General features: G+C 37.6%; 1 protein-coding gene across 1 annotated transcript in view; it reads right to left on the bottom strand.

Moving 5' to 3' along the window:
• Positions 1 to 1,041: 1,041 nt before the first annotated feature.
• Positions 1,042 to 14,966, bottom strand: part of RGSL1 (regulator of G protein signaling like 1) — a gene marked incomplete at its 5' end in the record, with an annotated part of 53,648 nt that continues 39,723 nt past the window's right edge. Inside the window, 5 exons of the mRNA XM_044674899.1 lie at positions 1,042 to 1,385; positions 2,666 to 2,769; positions 10,473 to 10,597; positions 10,881 to 11,019; positions 13,034 to 13,241. Coding sequence (XP_044530834.1) covers positions 1,042 to 1,385; positions 2,666 to 2,769; positions 10,473 to 10,597; positions 10,881 to 11,019; positions 13,034 to 13,241 — 920 coding nt within the window. The remainder of the gene's footprint in view (positions 1,386 to 2,665; positions 2,770 to 10,472; positions 10,598 to 10,880; positions 11,020 to 13,033; positions 13,242 to 14,966) is intronic.

Here is a 14,966-nt window from a genome sequence, read left to right as displayed (position 1 = left end):
AAGTTTTACATCCTGTATGCTGCAGTTAAAAATTCTAGATGCCATGGGTCATAGGGGATTGTATACAGCTGGTCCCATATCTTGGCATAGGTATATTACCTTCTGCTTGTTCCAACCTAAAGACCATGGACAGGTAGAAAATAGGGACCAAACATTTAATGCAGTCATGGTGAATCTATGGCAAAGGTGCCAAAGATAGAATGCAGAGTGATCTCTATGGGCACATTGCTGTACTCCTTCTCACCACCCAGTTCCTTACTAGAAAGGCAGAGGGACTTGGGTGGAGCTGCTCCCTCCTCCCCACCTCTACACCATGCCTGATGACATTTTTTTCACATCACCCATCCCTTTGCCCAGCAGCCTAATGAGAATGCTTCCTTCTTCCTCTGTCTGGGGTTAGGGGGTGGGGTATTGTGCTTAGTCTCTGGGGAAGGGGCATGGTGTGGCACTCAGTCTCTGGTGGGGGACCGGCAGGGCACTCAGTCTAAGGGTGGGGTCGGGGTGGGGCCTGGCACTCCATCTCTAAAAGGTTTGCCATTATTGATCTAACATATAGGAAGTCTCTAGCGCTAAGAGAAAGACTTATTCTAGGATTCTTGGCTATCCTTAGACATAAAAATCTTAATGCTGATGGAGCTGGGATAGTTATATCTACCTGGGGCCATATCTCGAGATGTTCTTGATTCTCAGTATAACTTTCCAGTGCTTTCTCTTGGCTGCTTTCCTGTACTAAGCTTTCTTGGACAGTGAATCAGTTCACCTGCTCTCACAGCTAGGGAGTTGGGATATCTTAAAATTGAACCAGCTAAAGAATACCATCTACTGGCTTTAATGCTGATTCATCTCTCTGAGGGGTTTGAAGTAACTTATATTGATTCAATATGGCCTGAGTACTGGGTCTCAGGTATTGATATCAGGCATTGAAGACTGACTTTAAGGTCAGAAAGTCCATCTCCAGACATTTGTCTGCTATGACATTTTTTTGCTCTTTCAAGAGGCAGAATTGTCAGATAGTAAGAGACTTGAGAAAAGAACATGGAATTAGAAAGGTGGGGGAATACAGGGAAAAGGGACTTTGATCCAGGGAAAGGAGGATGACAGAACATTTTCCTTATAAGAGTCAAAATCTGCCTCTGCAATTTGCATCCATTTCTTCCAGTTCTGCTCTCTGGGGCCAAGGAGAATAAATCTGATCTCTCTTCCCTCCAAAGGCCTGAGATCGGCTCTCGTGTAAGGGCTATTAGCCAGCTCATTCGGCCAAATCAACTTGACATCAACAGACTTACATAACAGAACTGGACTCAGATGTACTACTTCTTCCCGGGGCTGGGGCAGCAGCCACTCAATACCCTTGCACAGAGAAAATCTCAAGATGGAATAGTCCCCTATAAATGGAGAAATGAAGGAGGGAAATGAAAGCCAAACAAAACAAATAAACATTAAACTCTTTTTAAAAAGTGGTTTAGACCTATTATTTCATTGAAGTGGAGGACTTTTCTATTTAGGATGCTCCCTTTATAAATGCTATTGAGCAGTCATTTTGTATGCAAGTTGTCTAAATATATTGAGAGATTAAATGATTTCTCTGTCACAGAGCTAGTATATCAGAGGTGGGACTTGAATGCAGGTCTTTCTACTCTCAAAAAAAACCCAGAAAACTAAAAAGAAACCTTCCCATTTCCTAACTGATTTTAGCTAACTGTTAAGGAAAAAGTATCTGATTAAGCTAATTTACTCTGAAGTGGGAATGATGTATAACCAAATGAATGTTAACATTTACAGGGGTATCTGCATTTTTAATGCCATAAACTTTTAAATTGTATCTTTAAATGACAAAAATGACAATTTTAGATAAGTTATTAGTAATGTCTACTGCCATGAGCAACATTTCCTATTTTTAATTTCAAAGGAGAAAAGTGGTAAAGGCTAGACAATGGGGATTAAGTAATTTACCCAGGATTACATAGATAACAAGTATCTGAGAGGTCAGTTTTGAACCCAGGACCTTTTGTTTCTAGGCCAAGCTCTCAAACTACTGAGCCACCTAACTGCCCCCTAACTCCCCTATTTTTTTTTAAACCCTTACCTTCTGTCTTAGAGTCAATACTGTGTATTGGCTCTAAGGCAGAAGAGTGGTAAGGGTAGGCGATGGGGGTCAAGTGACTTGCCCAGGGTCACACAGCTGGGAAGTGTCTGAGGCCAGATTTGAACCTAGGACCTCCCATCTCTAGGCCTGGCTCTCAATCCACTGAGCTACCCAGCTGCCCCCCTCCCCTATTTTTTTTTAAAGAGCTCATTGACCCAAAGAAATGAGCCTTCAATAAGTACTTTATCTGACGGTCTTTTTTTGGACAAAGCACTCCTCAAATTGGAGAAGACTGACTGCTTCATCTACTTATATCTTATACAACAAAGATGTAATGATGAATGAAGTCTGATACCCTGCCTCTGAGGGCCATGCAAGGTTAAAAAATATCAAATCTCTCTGATACTTTCTTGACACCTCAAATGCATTATATGCAGATCATTTAGAGACAGTGAACCAACTCCTACACTGAGACTCATTCCCTTCTGCCAAACCATCTTAATTAGTCCCAGGATTTTTTCTCTTGCAGATTCTGTGCTGATTGCTGCTGAAGAATCAAGAACCACAATCCGAGCTTACCCCCACTCCACTGAGGCGGTTTAGGAGATGCAATGGCAGGAGATATACGCTTCTTCTTTCTTACAGAAGACAAGTAGAGCTGCTTGACTTTAGATAAACAGTACCTGTGGGAAAAATTGCTTCTGATTACAGAATGGAAACAACCATTAGGAGTAAGCACAGAGAAAGAGAGTGGGTGGTGGTAATAGGACAAGAAATCCACCTCTAATTAATAGTAAGTAGCTAAGTAAAAGTTGTGGGTTCATCTGAAGGGAATTTTTGGTTTAGGACCGAATAGCTCCAAAGACATGTATAAAAGAGCAAACTGAGAGCTGCCATGAACCAATATATGTTTGAACAATGTACGTTACTCAAGAAAGTTCCAGGTAAGTTTCTGTTTTGCTTTGATCAATTGAACTAGAGTTAAACAGTGACAGGTAAGAGCTGAAATTTAGTGGGTGGATGTTTAAGTTTATTTTTATCTTTTGCACCAAAATATGTAATTTCTTAAAAGCTGGTAAGTCTTAATTTTTTTGTTAGTCATTTTGATAGACACTAATTAGCAACTATCAGATTTTTATTGTTTTCTTTTTTCTTTTTTTTTTTTTTAAACCCTTACCTTCCATCTTGGAGTCAGTACTGTGTATTGGCTCCAAGGCAGAAGAGTGGTAAGGGTAGGCAATGGGGGTGAAGTGACTTGCCCAGGGTCACACAGCTGGGAATGTCTGAGGTCAAATTTGAACCTAGGACCTCCTGTCTCTAGGTCTGGCTCTCAATCCACTGAGCTACCCAGCTGCCCCCTATTGTTTTCTTTTTAATGAGTTATATTTAGTAGAGAGATCATAGAAGTAGTTATTCAATAATAGTAGGAAATTGTAGAGTCTCTCTGTCAGACAAATCAAAGAGAAAGGAAAAACAGAAAAGGAAAATTGTAGAATTGAACAAAATATTGGAGAACTTAAGGCCAAAAGACTTATAGCACCTTCTTAATGGAATTGTCAAAGACTATACATGTTATTTTTCCCCACATAGCACATATAGCTTGTTACCAAAATTAAAGATGGCCCATGTTTATGAATTGGAAAAAAACATAAAAAGGCAGAATATTTTTAAAGCATATCCTTTATGAAATCATACTCAATAAAAATAGAAACCAGTTCAGGGACCAGCAAAAGACACACCTAAATGGAAACCTAGTTAAATCCTAACTAAGGCATGTGTCATATTGTAAATATGTAAGTAAGCATTCTCAATGGAGCTAGCATTATAATTATTTTCCAAACTAATTTTCCACAAACTGTTTTGGGGCTTAAACCATACTGATAGACTCCATAAGCATTGCCCTGAAAATATGGAATATTTTCCTAGCATAAAAAAGACCTAAATTCAGTCATGCCACTAATAAATAATGGTCATGTGATCATGAGCAAGTCATTTAATCTCTAATTGCCCCAATTAATTCTATTCCACTTATAAAGGTGTTGCTAAGTAAGAGTTGCTGACCTATATGTATTCCTTCACTGATGAACCCATAGATCTAGAACTGATCTCTATCTCCAAATATGTCTCATACTTCAGACTAGGGAAAGTTTTGAAAGCTGCTCTTTTCTTCCAGCTAATTCTATAGATATTCTTAAATCCCCCAAGTTTCTTTATTTTCTCCCTTTTCCCTTTATATTGAGTTTCCAACATCTACTATATACCACTATTGCTCTGTTTCTCACTTATTAATAGTAAATAGATTTTTCAAATAAGTATTCTCAGAAAAAAAAAGAAATCTCATTAATTTCTCTATTGTTCCTATAAAAAAGCCCAAACTAGAACTATATTTAGAATCTTCAAAACACTAGTAGGGACAGTTAGGTGGCTCAGTGGATAGAGAGCCAGGCCTAGAGACAAGAAATCCTAGGTTCAAATTTTATCTCAGACACTTCCTAGGCTGGGTGACCCTGAAGAAGTCACTTAATTCCAATTTTCTAGCCTTTACCATTCTTTTGCCTTGGAACTGAAACTTAGAATTGATTCTAAGATGGAAGGTAAGTATTTTTTAAAACACTATACTGTTTGAAATGTGCAAAGAGCTAAATGTAGGCTCGATGATTGCAAAACCAAATAAAAAAACAAAAAACAAAAAACAAAAACCCAAACCCTTTTTTAACAATGAGAATTGTCCCAAAGTAGAATAGGCTTCCTGGAAATCTAATTGTTCTCTCCTCATTAGGGGGCATCAAATAGAGGTCCAATGACTACTTGTTTGGAATATTAGACTGAGAATTCCTTTGTGCATGAATTATGCTATATGGCAACTGAGATCTCTTCCATTTGGAAAATTTTGAGACTCAGAGCTCTGGTCTTAAACTCAGGAGACCAAGAGTTTAAATATTAGCTCTTTCTTTTACAAGCTGTGTGAACCTGAGTCAGTAACATCACTTATAAAATTGCTATCCTAGTACTTGAGCTCTGTGTGTTGTGATGTAGAAAGTGATTTGTCAACTTTGCAGTGTAGCAGAAATGCCACAAAGTTATTGGGAGGTTTGAACTATACAAGGTAGAAAATGAAAAGAAAATATGCACAATTACTGTTACTTTCACATGTAGCTGCTAACCTTTCCCCCCAAAGACATATATGGCAAACTGAGGAAATTTTCTAATGCCTTTCTTTTGAGAAGACATAAACACTTGGCAAGCTCAATTATGTTCATAATAATCATTAAAAGTTTATAAATATGCATATACAGTTTTCAAGGAAACTATTCCATTTATCTTTCAAAAGAACACAGAAAGACTTCCAGTTAAAAGATTGCAAAAGGGAAGGTCACTGAAAAGCTCAGGTGTTTCACATAAATCCCAACACAGATCCAAAAAAGACCCAAGAAAGATTAGTAATAAAACTAATAAGAATCAGAAGCAAATTCCTCCATTCAGGTTCAAATTACACAAAAAGATGGCAAGACACTAGAAACAGCAGAAGGAGAAGCCTCATGGGGGAGCCATCAATGGTGGAAAGAAGGGTTGTACCTGGGAAAGCCAAACTCAAGTACCAGTCAGAAGCTGGAAGAGCTGGGGAAAGGAGAGGCATCAGGTCTCAACTCTGGCCTGTCAGAACAGAAGCAGAGAAAAAATTAGCCTTCCTAGCTCATTGAGAAGAAAGATGAGGCATGGCCTTGTCATGGCAATTCTAGGAGTCTTGGGAGCGATGGCAGAAGACAGAGACACTATCTGGTTCACTAGTTCCTGGGAAACTGTGTAGGAGGCATGATGCCAGCATCATTTCTAACATCCAACTGGGGCTTGTCAAGGATACAGCAAATGATGGAACCAACAACAGCCAATTTAGAATTGAGAAGGAACAGTACAGCTTAAGCTTGGTAGGATTGAATAAGAGTTAAACGGAGGTTCCAAGTTCCAAGTTTTATTAGTTTATTAGCAGGGTTTGAAGCTATTAACAAAGTGGGTGTCAAGGCACTACCTTAGTTAGGCCAATGATCCAAAGGAGAAATCACAGCTCCTTTTTAAAAAACAAAAAACAAAAACAACCTTACTACCTGTCTCAGTGGCAAGTCTAAGACAGAAGGGGGGCAAGGATTAGGCAAATAAGCTTAAGTGACTTGCCCAGAGTCACTCAGCTAGAGAGTGTCTGAGGACAGATTTGGAACCCAGGTCCTCCCAACTCCAGGTCTGATAGCCCATCCACTGTACCACCTAGCTGCCCCAGCTTCCCCTCCCCTCCCCTGGCCCCTTTTATAAACGTAAAACAAAGAACAGAATGCAGAAGGTCAGGAAAACAATGTGATTGGTTACAGGGCTAACAGTATCATGGAGGTGGGGACAATATGATTGGTTATATCAATGGAAGTGGGCTAAGCACCCACATAGAGCTAGCAACCACTCCTCTCTGTCATTAAAGAATTCTTGATGGATTTATTGAATCCATCAGCATCCTGAGGACATTGTTAGTGGACCAAAGATAGCAGATTTCCCTGGCTCATAAGAGGGAGCTAAGACCTTCCTTAATTGTATAAGAGCAGTCAATGCTAGACAATATAGCTTATGGAAAATACACCAGGTCAGCGTGTAGGACTTTAAAGATAGCAAAGAGATGTCCTGGAATTTCCCCAAGAACTAGAGAGTTTTTCTCTTTAATTATAACTTTAAATTCAGCAGAAGTCTAAACTTTTAAACAAATGTGACTCAAATAATTAATTTAAAATGGAGCAACAATATGGAAATGGATCCATTATAGCATAGAACTGATTATGAAATAATAACCAATTTAATTTCCTTAAGCCAGAAGCTGCAGGATACTACCAGGAGACTCAGACAGAATTTAGGAATTAAGTCAGTGAGCAGAGTCTAAAATCACCCCACCCAAATTGAAGTTGCATCAATAATTGAAGAACCAAGCAGAGCCTACCCAATCTGGAGTGGACTGGCCTATGTACAGAATTCCAAAACAAGAAATGAAGCTGAAAATATCTATAAAAAGAAAAAATACCAAAAAAAATATTATGAGTTAAGAGAAACTTAAGAGATAAACCTAGAAAAAGAGAATAATTCCACAACTATAAGCTGAACCTCAGAGGGGAAAAAATGGCTTGGCTACAAAGTCTGCAAAAGTAGGCAGAAAATGAAGCAAGAAATGAAAGATGAAATTAGACATGAAAGCTCAGAAAGAAAAAAAATGAAAGTAGAAGAAAAGTTTTTGAATAAAAAGTGGAGTACTAAAGTAGTAGAGAATTCAAAAGTATTGAAAGCAGTAGAAACATCAAAAGTACTGAAGTAGAGACATCAAAAAACATAATGAATCAAAAGGAACTCCAATGATTCCATAAGGCAAGAGAAAATGTTTGAAATAAGCATATGTAAGCACCCTGTGAACCTTAAAGCATTATGTAAATTATAGCTATTATTATGTAATAATACAGATATATTATTATTAAAAAGTAAAAATATCAGAAAAAAAAGAAAATGTAAATTATTTACTATCAAAAACAATTGACCTCTGGGCAGCTGGGTAGCTCAGTGGATTGAGAGCCAGGCTTAGAGACGGGAGGTCCTAGGTTCAAATCCGGCCTCAGACACTTCCCAGCTGTGTGACCCTGGGCAAGTCACTTGACCTCCATTGCCTACCCTTTAACCACTCTTCCACCTATAAGTCAATACACAGAAGTTAAGGGTTTAAAATAAAAAAACACAAAAAACAAAAAACAATTGACCTGTTAAACAAGTCAATAGTAATCACTAGATTCCCTATAAACCATGATAATAATAGCTAATAGTAAAGATAGAATTTAAATAGCTCTTTAATTTTCTAAGATACTTTACATATTTCATGTCATTTGATCCATGAGCAAACAAGAAACTGAGGAACATATTTCAAGTAAAAAAATCAAGAGGATCCTTTGCTCATCTCCTAGAAGAAACCCCAAATTGAAAGTATATAGGAATATCAGAGTCAAAATCCAGAGCTTCCATGCCTATGGAAAAAAAAATATTGGTAGCATCCAAAAAGAAAGTTCAACTATTAAGAAACTACAAGTCAGAATCACACAAAACATAGTACTCCAAAAGGTGGAAGATAATGGCTTATACCCAAGAATAATTTACTGTGTATAATACTGCAATGGAAAATATTTTAATACAATTTTGTAATATTTTCAAACATTCTGTAGAAACTTTGAAATAAAAACACAGGAGTCAAGAGAAATCTGGAAAGGTGATGATTGAATACTAAATAATGATGCTTACATTCTAATGTGAGAGAAAAGTCCTGTAAGAATCCTAATGGCATCAAAACAAAGAACCTGGATTTGGTGTTTTCTTTATAGCTGGTTTTAAGAGAGAAAAGAAAATGAAAGGAAAAAAAATACACCAGAGAAGAAATAAAGAAAAAATATTACTATATCACATAAGTGGGAAGAGCAAAGGAAGAAGAACATACAAACAAAATAAGGATTGGGTGGGGGAAGAGAGTAGGCATCCGTTCATTATTATCTGAAACAGACTGTGTTAAATACATGCAGAGTTTGGCATAGAAGTACCAATTTAACTCTGTAAGGGATAGAGAGGCAAAGGAAAATATTAAGAGGGAGAGTAGATTCAGACAAGAAATAGTCACAAACAAAATACATTTAACTTTAAGGACTGGCCATAAAAGATGATTAAAAAGGAAGTTTTAGAACCAGAGATCAGGGTTTAAGCCTGAAGAGAGAGGAGGCAAAAGAGTAGCAATAGACCAATTACAGATTACTAATAGTGATCAGTTTTTTCTTTCTTTACCCACTTCTTTGTAAAGGAATGGGGTGGAACAGAGGAGAAAAGCTAAGAAGGGATGAATCAGGTAAATAATTAACAATCATAATAATGAATGGGAACAGTATGAGTCCACCCATAAAACAGAGGAGGGTAACAATGTATTAGAAAGGAGAATCCACTGATATGTTTCCGCAAAGAGTACATTTGCAACAAAAATTTAGAGGGCTAAAATGAGGGACTGGAGAAGGATTTATTATGCTTTAGGTAAAAATGTAAAAGCAAGAGTGCAGTATCTCAAACAAGATATCAATGAATGAGTTCTTTAAAAGAAGAATGGCAAGTGGTAAACAATCTTTTTTTAGAAGTCTTGATAATTCTGAAAAAAATATTGCTATCCTCATCAAATAGCAGAAGAAAATGTAATTTAGGGATCTTAATTTGTTCCAACAAATATATTGTTTTCCTTCCTTCCCAATCTAGGTTGACTGTTCACAGGGGTTGGATGAGAGGAAGTCACCAACTGTATTCCTTCCAGTGAAATGGAGGACCATCAAGCCTTATTCTTTGAGTAGCCATTGTGTCTTAAGGTCCTTTAGCTAGATAGCATAGTAAACAGAGTGCTGGCCCTGGATTTGGGAAGACTTACGTTGAAATCTGGCTTGCCATTTACTAGCCTTGTGACTCTGGGCAAATCACTTAATTTCTTTCTGTCTCAGTTTCCTCAACAGCAAAATGGACGTGATAATAACAGCCTACCTTCTCACAGTTATTGTGAGGATCAAGTGAGATAATATTTGTAAAATGCTTAGGACACTGCGTGACATACAATAGTCACTTAATTAATGCTTGTTTCCTTCTTTCCTTTAGACCTTACTATCTGACCTTCTTCTCTGTCTCTATTTCTTGTCACCATTGAAGCTTAAGGATCCTTGAATCTTGTTGTGCCCTGCAGTTGCACTTTCTTTTGTGTATTGTCTTTCTCATTTAGAGACCGAAATCCTTGAGAGAAGTCAGTTTTCCTTTTTGTATCCCCAGCAAAAATTAGCATAGCATTTGACACATCCTAAGTTCTTAATGAGTGTTTTTTTTTCATTCATTCAAATGGAAGCCAAAAAAAAATCACATCTCTTTACTTATATTTTAGGGTCATGATCATCAGACCATGTTATCTACTTTATTATTTTTTTATTATTATTATTGGCCGCTCATTTGTCAGTGTTTAGAATAAGCCAATGACAGACATAAAGGGATTGAAATGAAAGGTAAAGAAATTTCTTAAATGTTAAATAGGAACATCTGAAAAGGGGAACTAGAGAGGGATACAATGGCTATCTGGAAAAGACAAGTGAGATTCCCTGACTTCGTAACCATCCTAAGAGACAGAGAAAAGAAAAAAAAAATCTATTGGAATAAGCTTCAGGAGATTAATTTCTATCTTGACTCCGCCTCTGACTTGCCTTGTGACCTTAGGCAAGTCTCTTTTCCTCTTTGGTCCTCAGTCTTTCCATCACTAAAAATAAGGGAGTTAAATTAAGTTTAATTCTAGCTTTATGGTACTAAAGATGATACTTACTTTTTCCAAAAGTGCATAAGAATAGGGAAAATAGTCATGACAGAATTATGGAAGACAGTGCGATCCATGCGTCCGTCCGTAATTGCATTGTGGATGACTTCTTTCATGGTTTCAGTAATATTCACCTACCCAAAGAAAAGAAAATTTTTGTCACTATGGGGGTAGGTCAAAGTTCCTCGCCCATCTCTAAGGAAGAAAGTGACATTTTTTCCCCTAAAGAGTCCTGCCCTTCTTTTCTGCCATCAGTGGAAGTTTGGGTGTCAGGCTAGACTAAGATAGGAAGCCAATCAATCCAAGGAGTTTATTATTTAATATATAAGTTGACCTTGGTAGTTTCTGAGGGGGCACACTAGCAGGACAAACTCCTAGAAGTAAGTCTAGAGTTGAGCTTAGATCCCCCCCTCTTACCCGAAGTTTGGGAGGAATCTCAGATGAAAGGAAAAGCTTGTAGATAATATATCCTTTGGCTTTCAAGAGTGCAACATCATTTTCATTGAAGACCTTATTAACTTGCAGTACCAAGGCTGAAGCGACCATGTTATTGTATCTGAGACAGTGTTGAGTGGGATACCGAGAAGGAAAAAGTCAGATCATTGGAGACAGAAGACACCAGACACAAGCACTTTTCCTTAGCCTAAAGGACTCTCTCCTTTGGACTGATTCTCAGCAAAATTGGGAAATCAGTACAGTTCATTGTCAGGAGTCCAAATCTTCCCTTTTGGGGGGAAGTTTTATCCCCACAATTCCTTCTAAAAGCTCTGGATCCTCTTGCTTTCTTGTTTCCTTCCATACAAAAATCCCTTCCCATGAAAAGATCTGCCATTCATCAGGTATTTATTTCTAACTTGTGATGAATTAATTTTTAAGTAAAAATTTTACCCCTCCTGGGGGTATTTTCATTCTATATTTTATAATAGTGGAATGAAAGGACTCCCCCGTTCAATGAATTTCACACAACCATGAACAGGTGGAAGAGGTACTTTTTGGTTTGGTAGAAACTTCCCATCCCTCTTCCTTGGATAAAGGATTTGAATCAGAAGGTCGATTATAAGCTGTCATGTCCTATGATGTAAACATAGTGGTGGCTTAATTGTGTATTGAATTTTTCAAGGTTTGGACAGGTAGTCTCTTGCATCAAGGTATGGAAGAAAGAACAGTGCACTTGGAATTAGATATCTCTACTTAAATTCAAGCTTTCTCATTTATTAGCTGTATGACTTTGACCAAGTAAATTTATCTCTGTGGACTTCTGTCTCTTCAGATAACAGGAGAAGGTTGGACTTATTGCTCAGTCAATTTTTAGGCATGTCCAACTCTTCATGACCCTATTTGGGGTTTTATTGGCAAAAATACTGGAGAAGCTTCCCATTTCCTTTTACTCTGTGCCCTAGACCAGTGATGGGCAAACTTTTTAAAGAGGGGGCCCAAAGGAAAAGAAATGCTCATCTGTCAGTCTGTTTCTAAGGCAACTCTTTTGAAGTTTTATTGTATTGTATCCTACTCATTATATTCGTCAGATTAAGAATAATGTCTCATGGCTGATAGAACATTTTAGGGGGCCTCATCTGGCCTGCAGGCCGTGGTTTGCCCATCACTGCCCTAGAAGATTGGACTAGATGGTCTCAAATTACAACTGTAATCATCTATGATTGATAACAAAATAATAATGATATGATGATAACAACCATTTCACATTAAGGTTTACATAGTACTTTAATCTATTATCTCATTTCATCTTCACAAGTACCCTGAGATAGACACAGCTATCATTCTCATCTTATAAATGAGGAAACTGAGATAAGCTCAAGATCACACTGCTAGTACATTTTTGAAGCAATATTCAAACCCATGTCTTCTTGACTCCAAATTCAGTTTATGCGTTGTGCCCTGTGGCTAGCAATAGGCATATTTTGTCACTCCTAAAAGGAATATTCCTAAAATACTTGTCAGATCTATGGGAAGGGAAAGATTTTAAAACTAAGCAAGAATTAGAAAAAAATCACAAAATGTAAAATAAATAATTTTGACTACATTAAACTAAAAAGTTTTTGTATAGACAAAACCAATGCTACCAAAATTAGAAGGGAAACAAGAAATTGGGAAAAAAATCTTTATAACAAAAAACTCAGATAAAGGTCTAATCACTCAAATATACAAGAAGCTAAATCAATTGTACAAAAAATCAAGAACTTTTAAATAACGACTCAAGGGAGTTATTTATACTAATTTTATAGTATACTAATATTAGTATACTAAGTTATACTAATAACTTCTAAGGTTTTTTTCATTTTAGTAGAAAACTTTTGAAGGGTGAAAAGCCTTGAAGTTTCAAAGAATAAATCTCTATTGGTAAAAACGTCAGAAATCATGATGAGCATTGGGGGGATGTGTTTTTTTTTTTTAGGCAGGAGGCTAACTGATTTCCCCTTGCCTCCTCCTCAAATTCTACCATATAGAAAAGCCAATCCATTTTGCTTGGGCACCATGGGCAAATCCTGGCCAAGAGGAAAGATGGACAGTAGAAAAGGAGGGCAAGAAGAACAGAGTGGTTGTCAACTTACTTCTGTATTTCAATAAAATAACCTAAGTCATTGACCAGGAAATTGACGATGATTGTTTTATGGCCAAACAACCTGCGCTTTGTATATGTAAAATCTTCATATTCAAGGTCGGTGGGAGGCTTTGGGGAGACAGGAGGAGCATTTGGGTTTAAGTTTGGGTTGACAGGTGTGACTGGATTTGCACTTGTGATTTTGGATGCAGCTGCGTCTGAGAGAGAGACACACATACACACACACAGACAGAGACAGAGACAGAGAATAGAGTTGAGCATTTATTTGACTTTCATGAGCCTGAAGCCCTTAGTGAGCATCTAAAATCAAGAGAGAAACTACTACAAAACAGAAATATTCAACATGATGTGATCCACAGTCCTTCTGGGTCAGGGCTGAGCCAGATTAAAATGTAATCAGAAAACATTTAACAATAAATAAAAATACCATAAAACCTCTGTGGTTAATATATGCTTTTTAAAGTCAATATGTGGCTCATGAAGATCCTGATAGATAGTTTGGTGGTCCCTGTTTCTATCTGAGTTTGACGCCACTGATCTAGAGGACCTAGATCTTGGGGTTATTAGATAGCCATTCTCTTAGACTCAGAAATTAACCTTTTGGACACAAAGAGCAAGCCACAAAGTCAGCCCAGGACAAGGCTTTGGATGAATTATGTACCTACTCCCTGACCCACAGCTTCTCTCTCCTCAGATTGTATACAAATTTTGAATATTTTGGCTGAAGCTGGAGCCATGAGAATGTACTTGAGAAAAATAATAATGACTGGCATTGATTTAAAGTCTGCAAAATGTTTTACATGCATTATCTCATTGGACCCTCACAACAATTTCAAGGCAAGGATCCTATATTGTTATTTGTAAAAGCCCCAAAGGAGGGGTTGAATGGGCCCAAGAGTACTCCAGGATAAGGGATGGGGAAAAAAGAGTCAAGTTAAAGTTAGGGGTCAGAAGGGCCTTGATTGCTGGTGGCAACTAAGTGCAGTTTATTGAGTGAATACACGAGCTTATAAAGGCAGAAACCACAAGGAATTTTTCTCATGAAAATTCAAGCAACTTTCTCAAAACAAGGTAAGCCTTGAGAGATGAGTCTTGAGCAAGGAACTGATGGTGGGGTAACTGGGGATATAACAGGAACTGAGAAAGGGGAGAAGCAGGTGCTGATAAAACATATTTTTCTGTCTGGGGAGAAAAGGTGTGGGGAAGAAGCCTGGGAAAAGATTATAACCTCTATCAACAACTTTGTTGGGAAATGTGGAAACTGAGGGAATCAGTTATTGTGTTGGTGGGAAATGTGGAAGCTGAGGGATCTCAGCCTTAGTCAGACCCTGGACCTCACCTGACATCAGGGGTCAACAGACCTTTGCCTTTTCAGGTCATGAGACCTCAGTCCCTGACAGTTATTTCCATTTTATAGATGAGCAAACTGAAACTTAGAAAGGTTAAGTGATTTATCCATGGTCACATAGCCAGTGAGTAACAAAGTCTGAATTTGAACTCATATCTTCCTGATTAAAAGTCCAGCATTCTTGCTTGCTAGGCCACACTGCCTCTGACACAATGACTATAATAATGTAAATAAAAACAGTCGTAGCTAAATTCAGTTTAAAGACAATGATCGGGATGTGACAGGTCAAGAGGATAGATGATAAAACACATTACACCTCTCCTCTCTCAGTAGAGATTAAGATAGAGGATGATGAAGATGGTATGTGTTGTTACACAAAATCGCTGTATTGATTTTGTTTAACTGTTTTCTGTGTGACAGGGATGATTCCTAGGGACCCACTGGAAAATGTCTGATTTTAAAACTCACACCCAAAGCATCAATAAAACTTAAAAAAAAAATAAAATTAGCTGTGCTAATACTTACACTAAAGTTAAGAGAAAACCATCCAGCCTGGACATAAGACATTTGACTT

Source organism: Gracilinanus agilis, chromosome 4 (genome assembly GCF_016433145.1).
Source record: "Gracilinanus agilis isolate LMUSP501 chromosome 4, AgileGrace, whole genome shotgun sequence".
Taxonomy (NCBI): domain Eukaryota; kingdom Metazoa; phylum Chordata; class Mammalia; order Didelphimorphia; family Didelphidae; genus Gracilinanus; species Gracilinanus agilis.
This window is presented reverse-complemented; position numbering and strand designations above follow the sequence as displayed.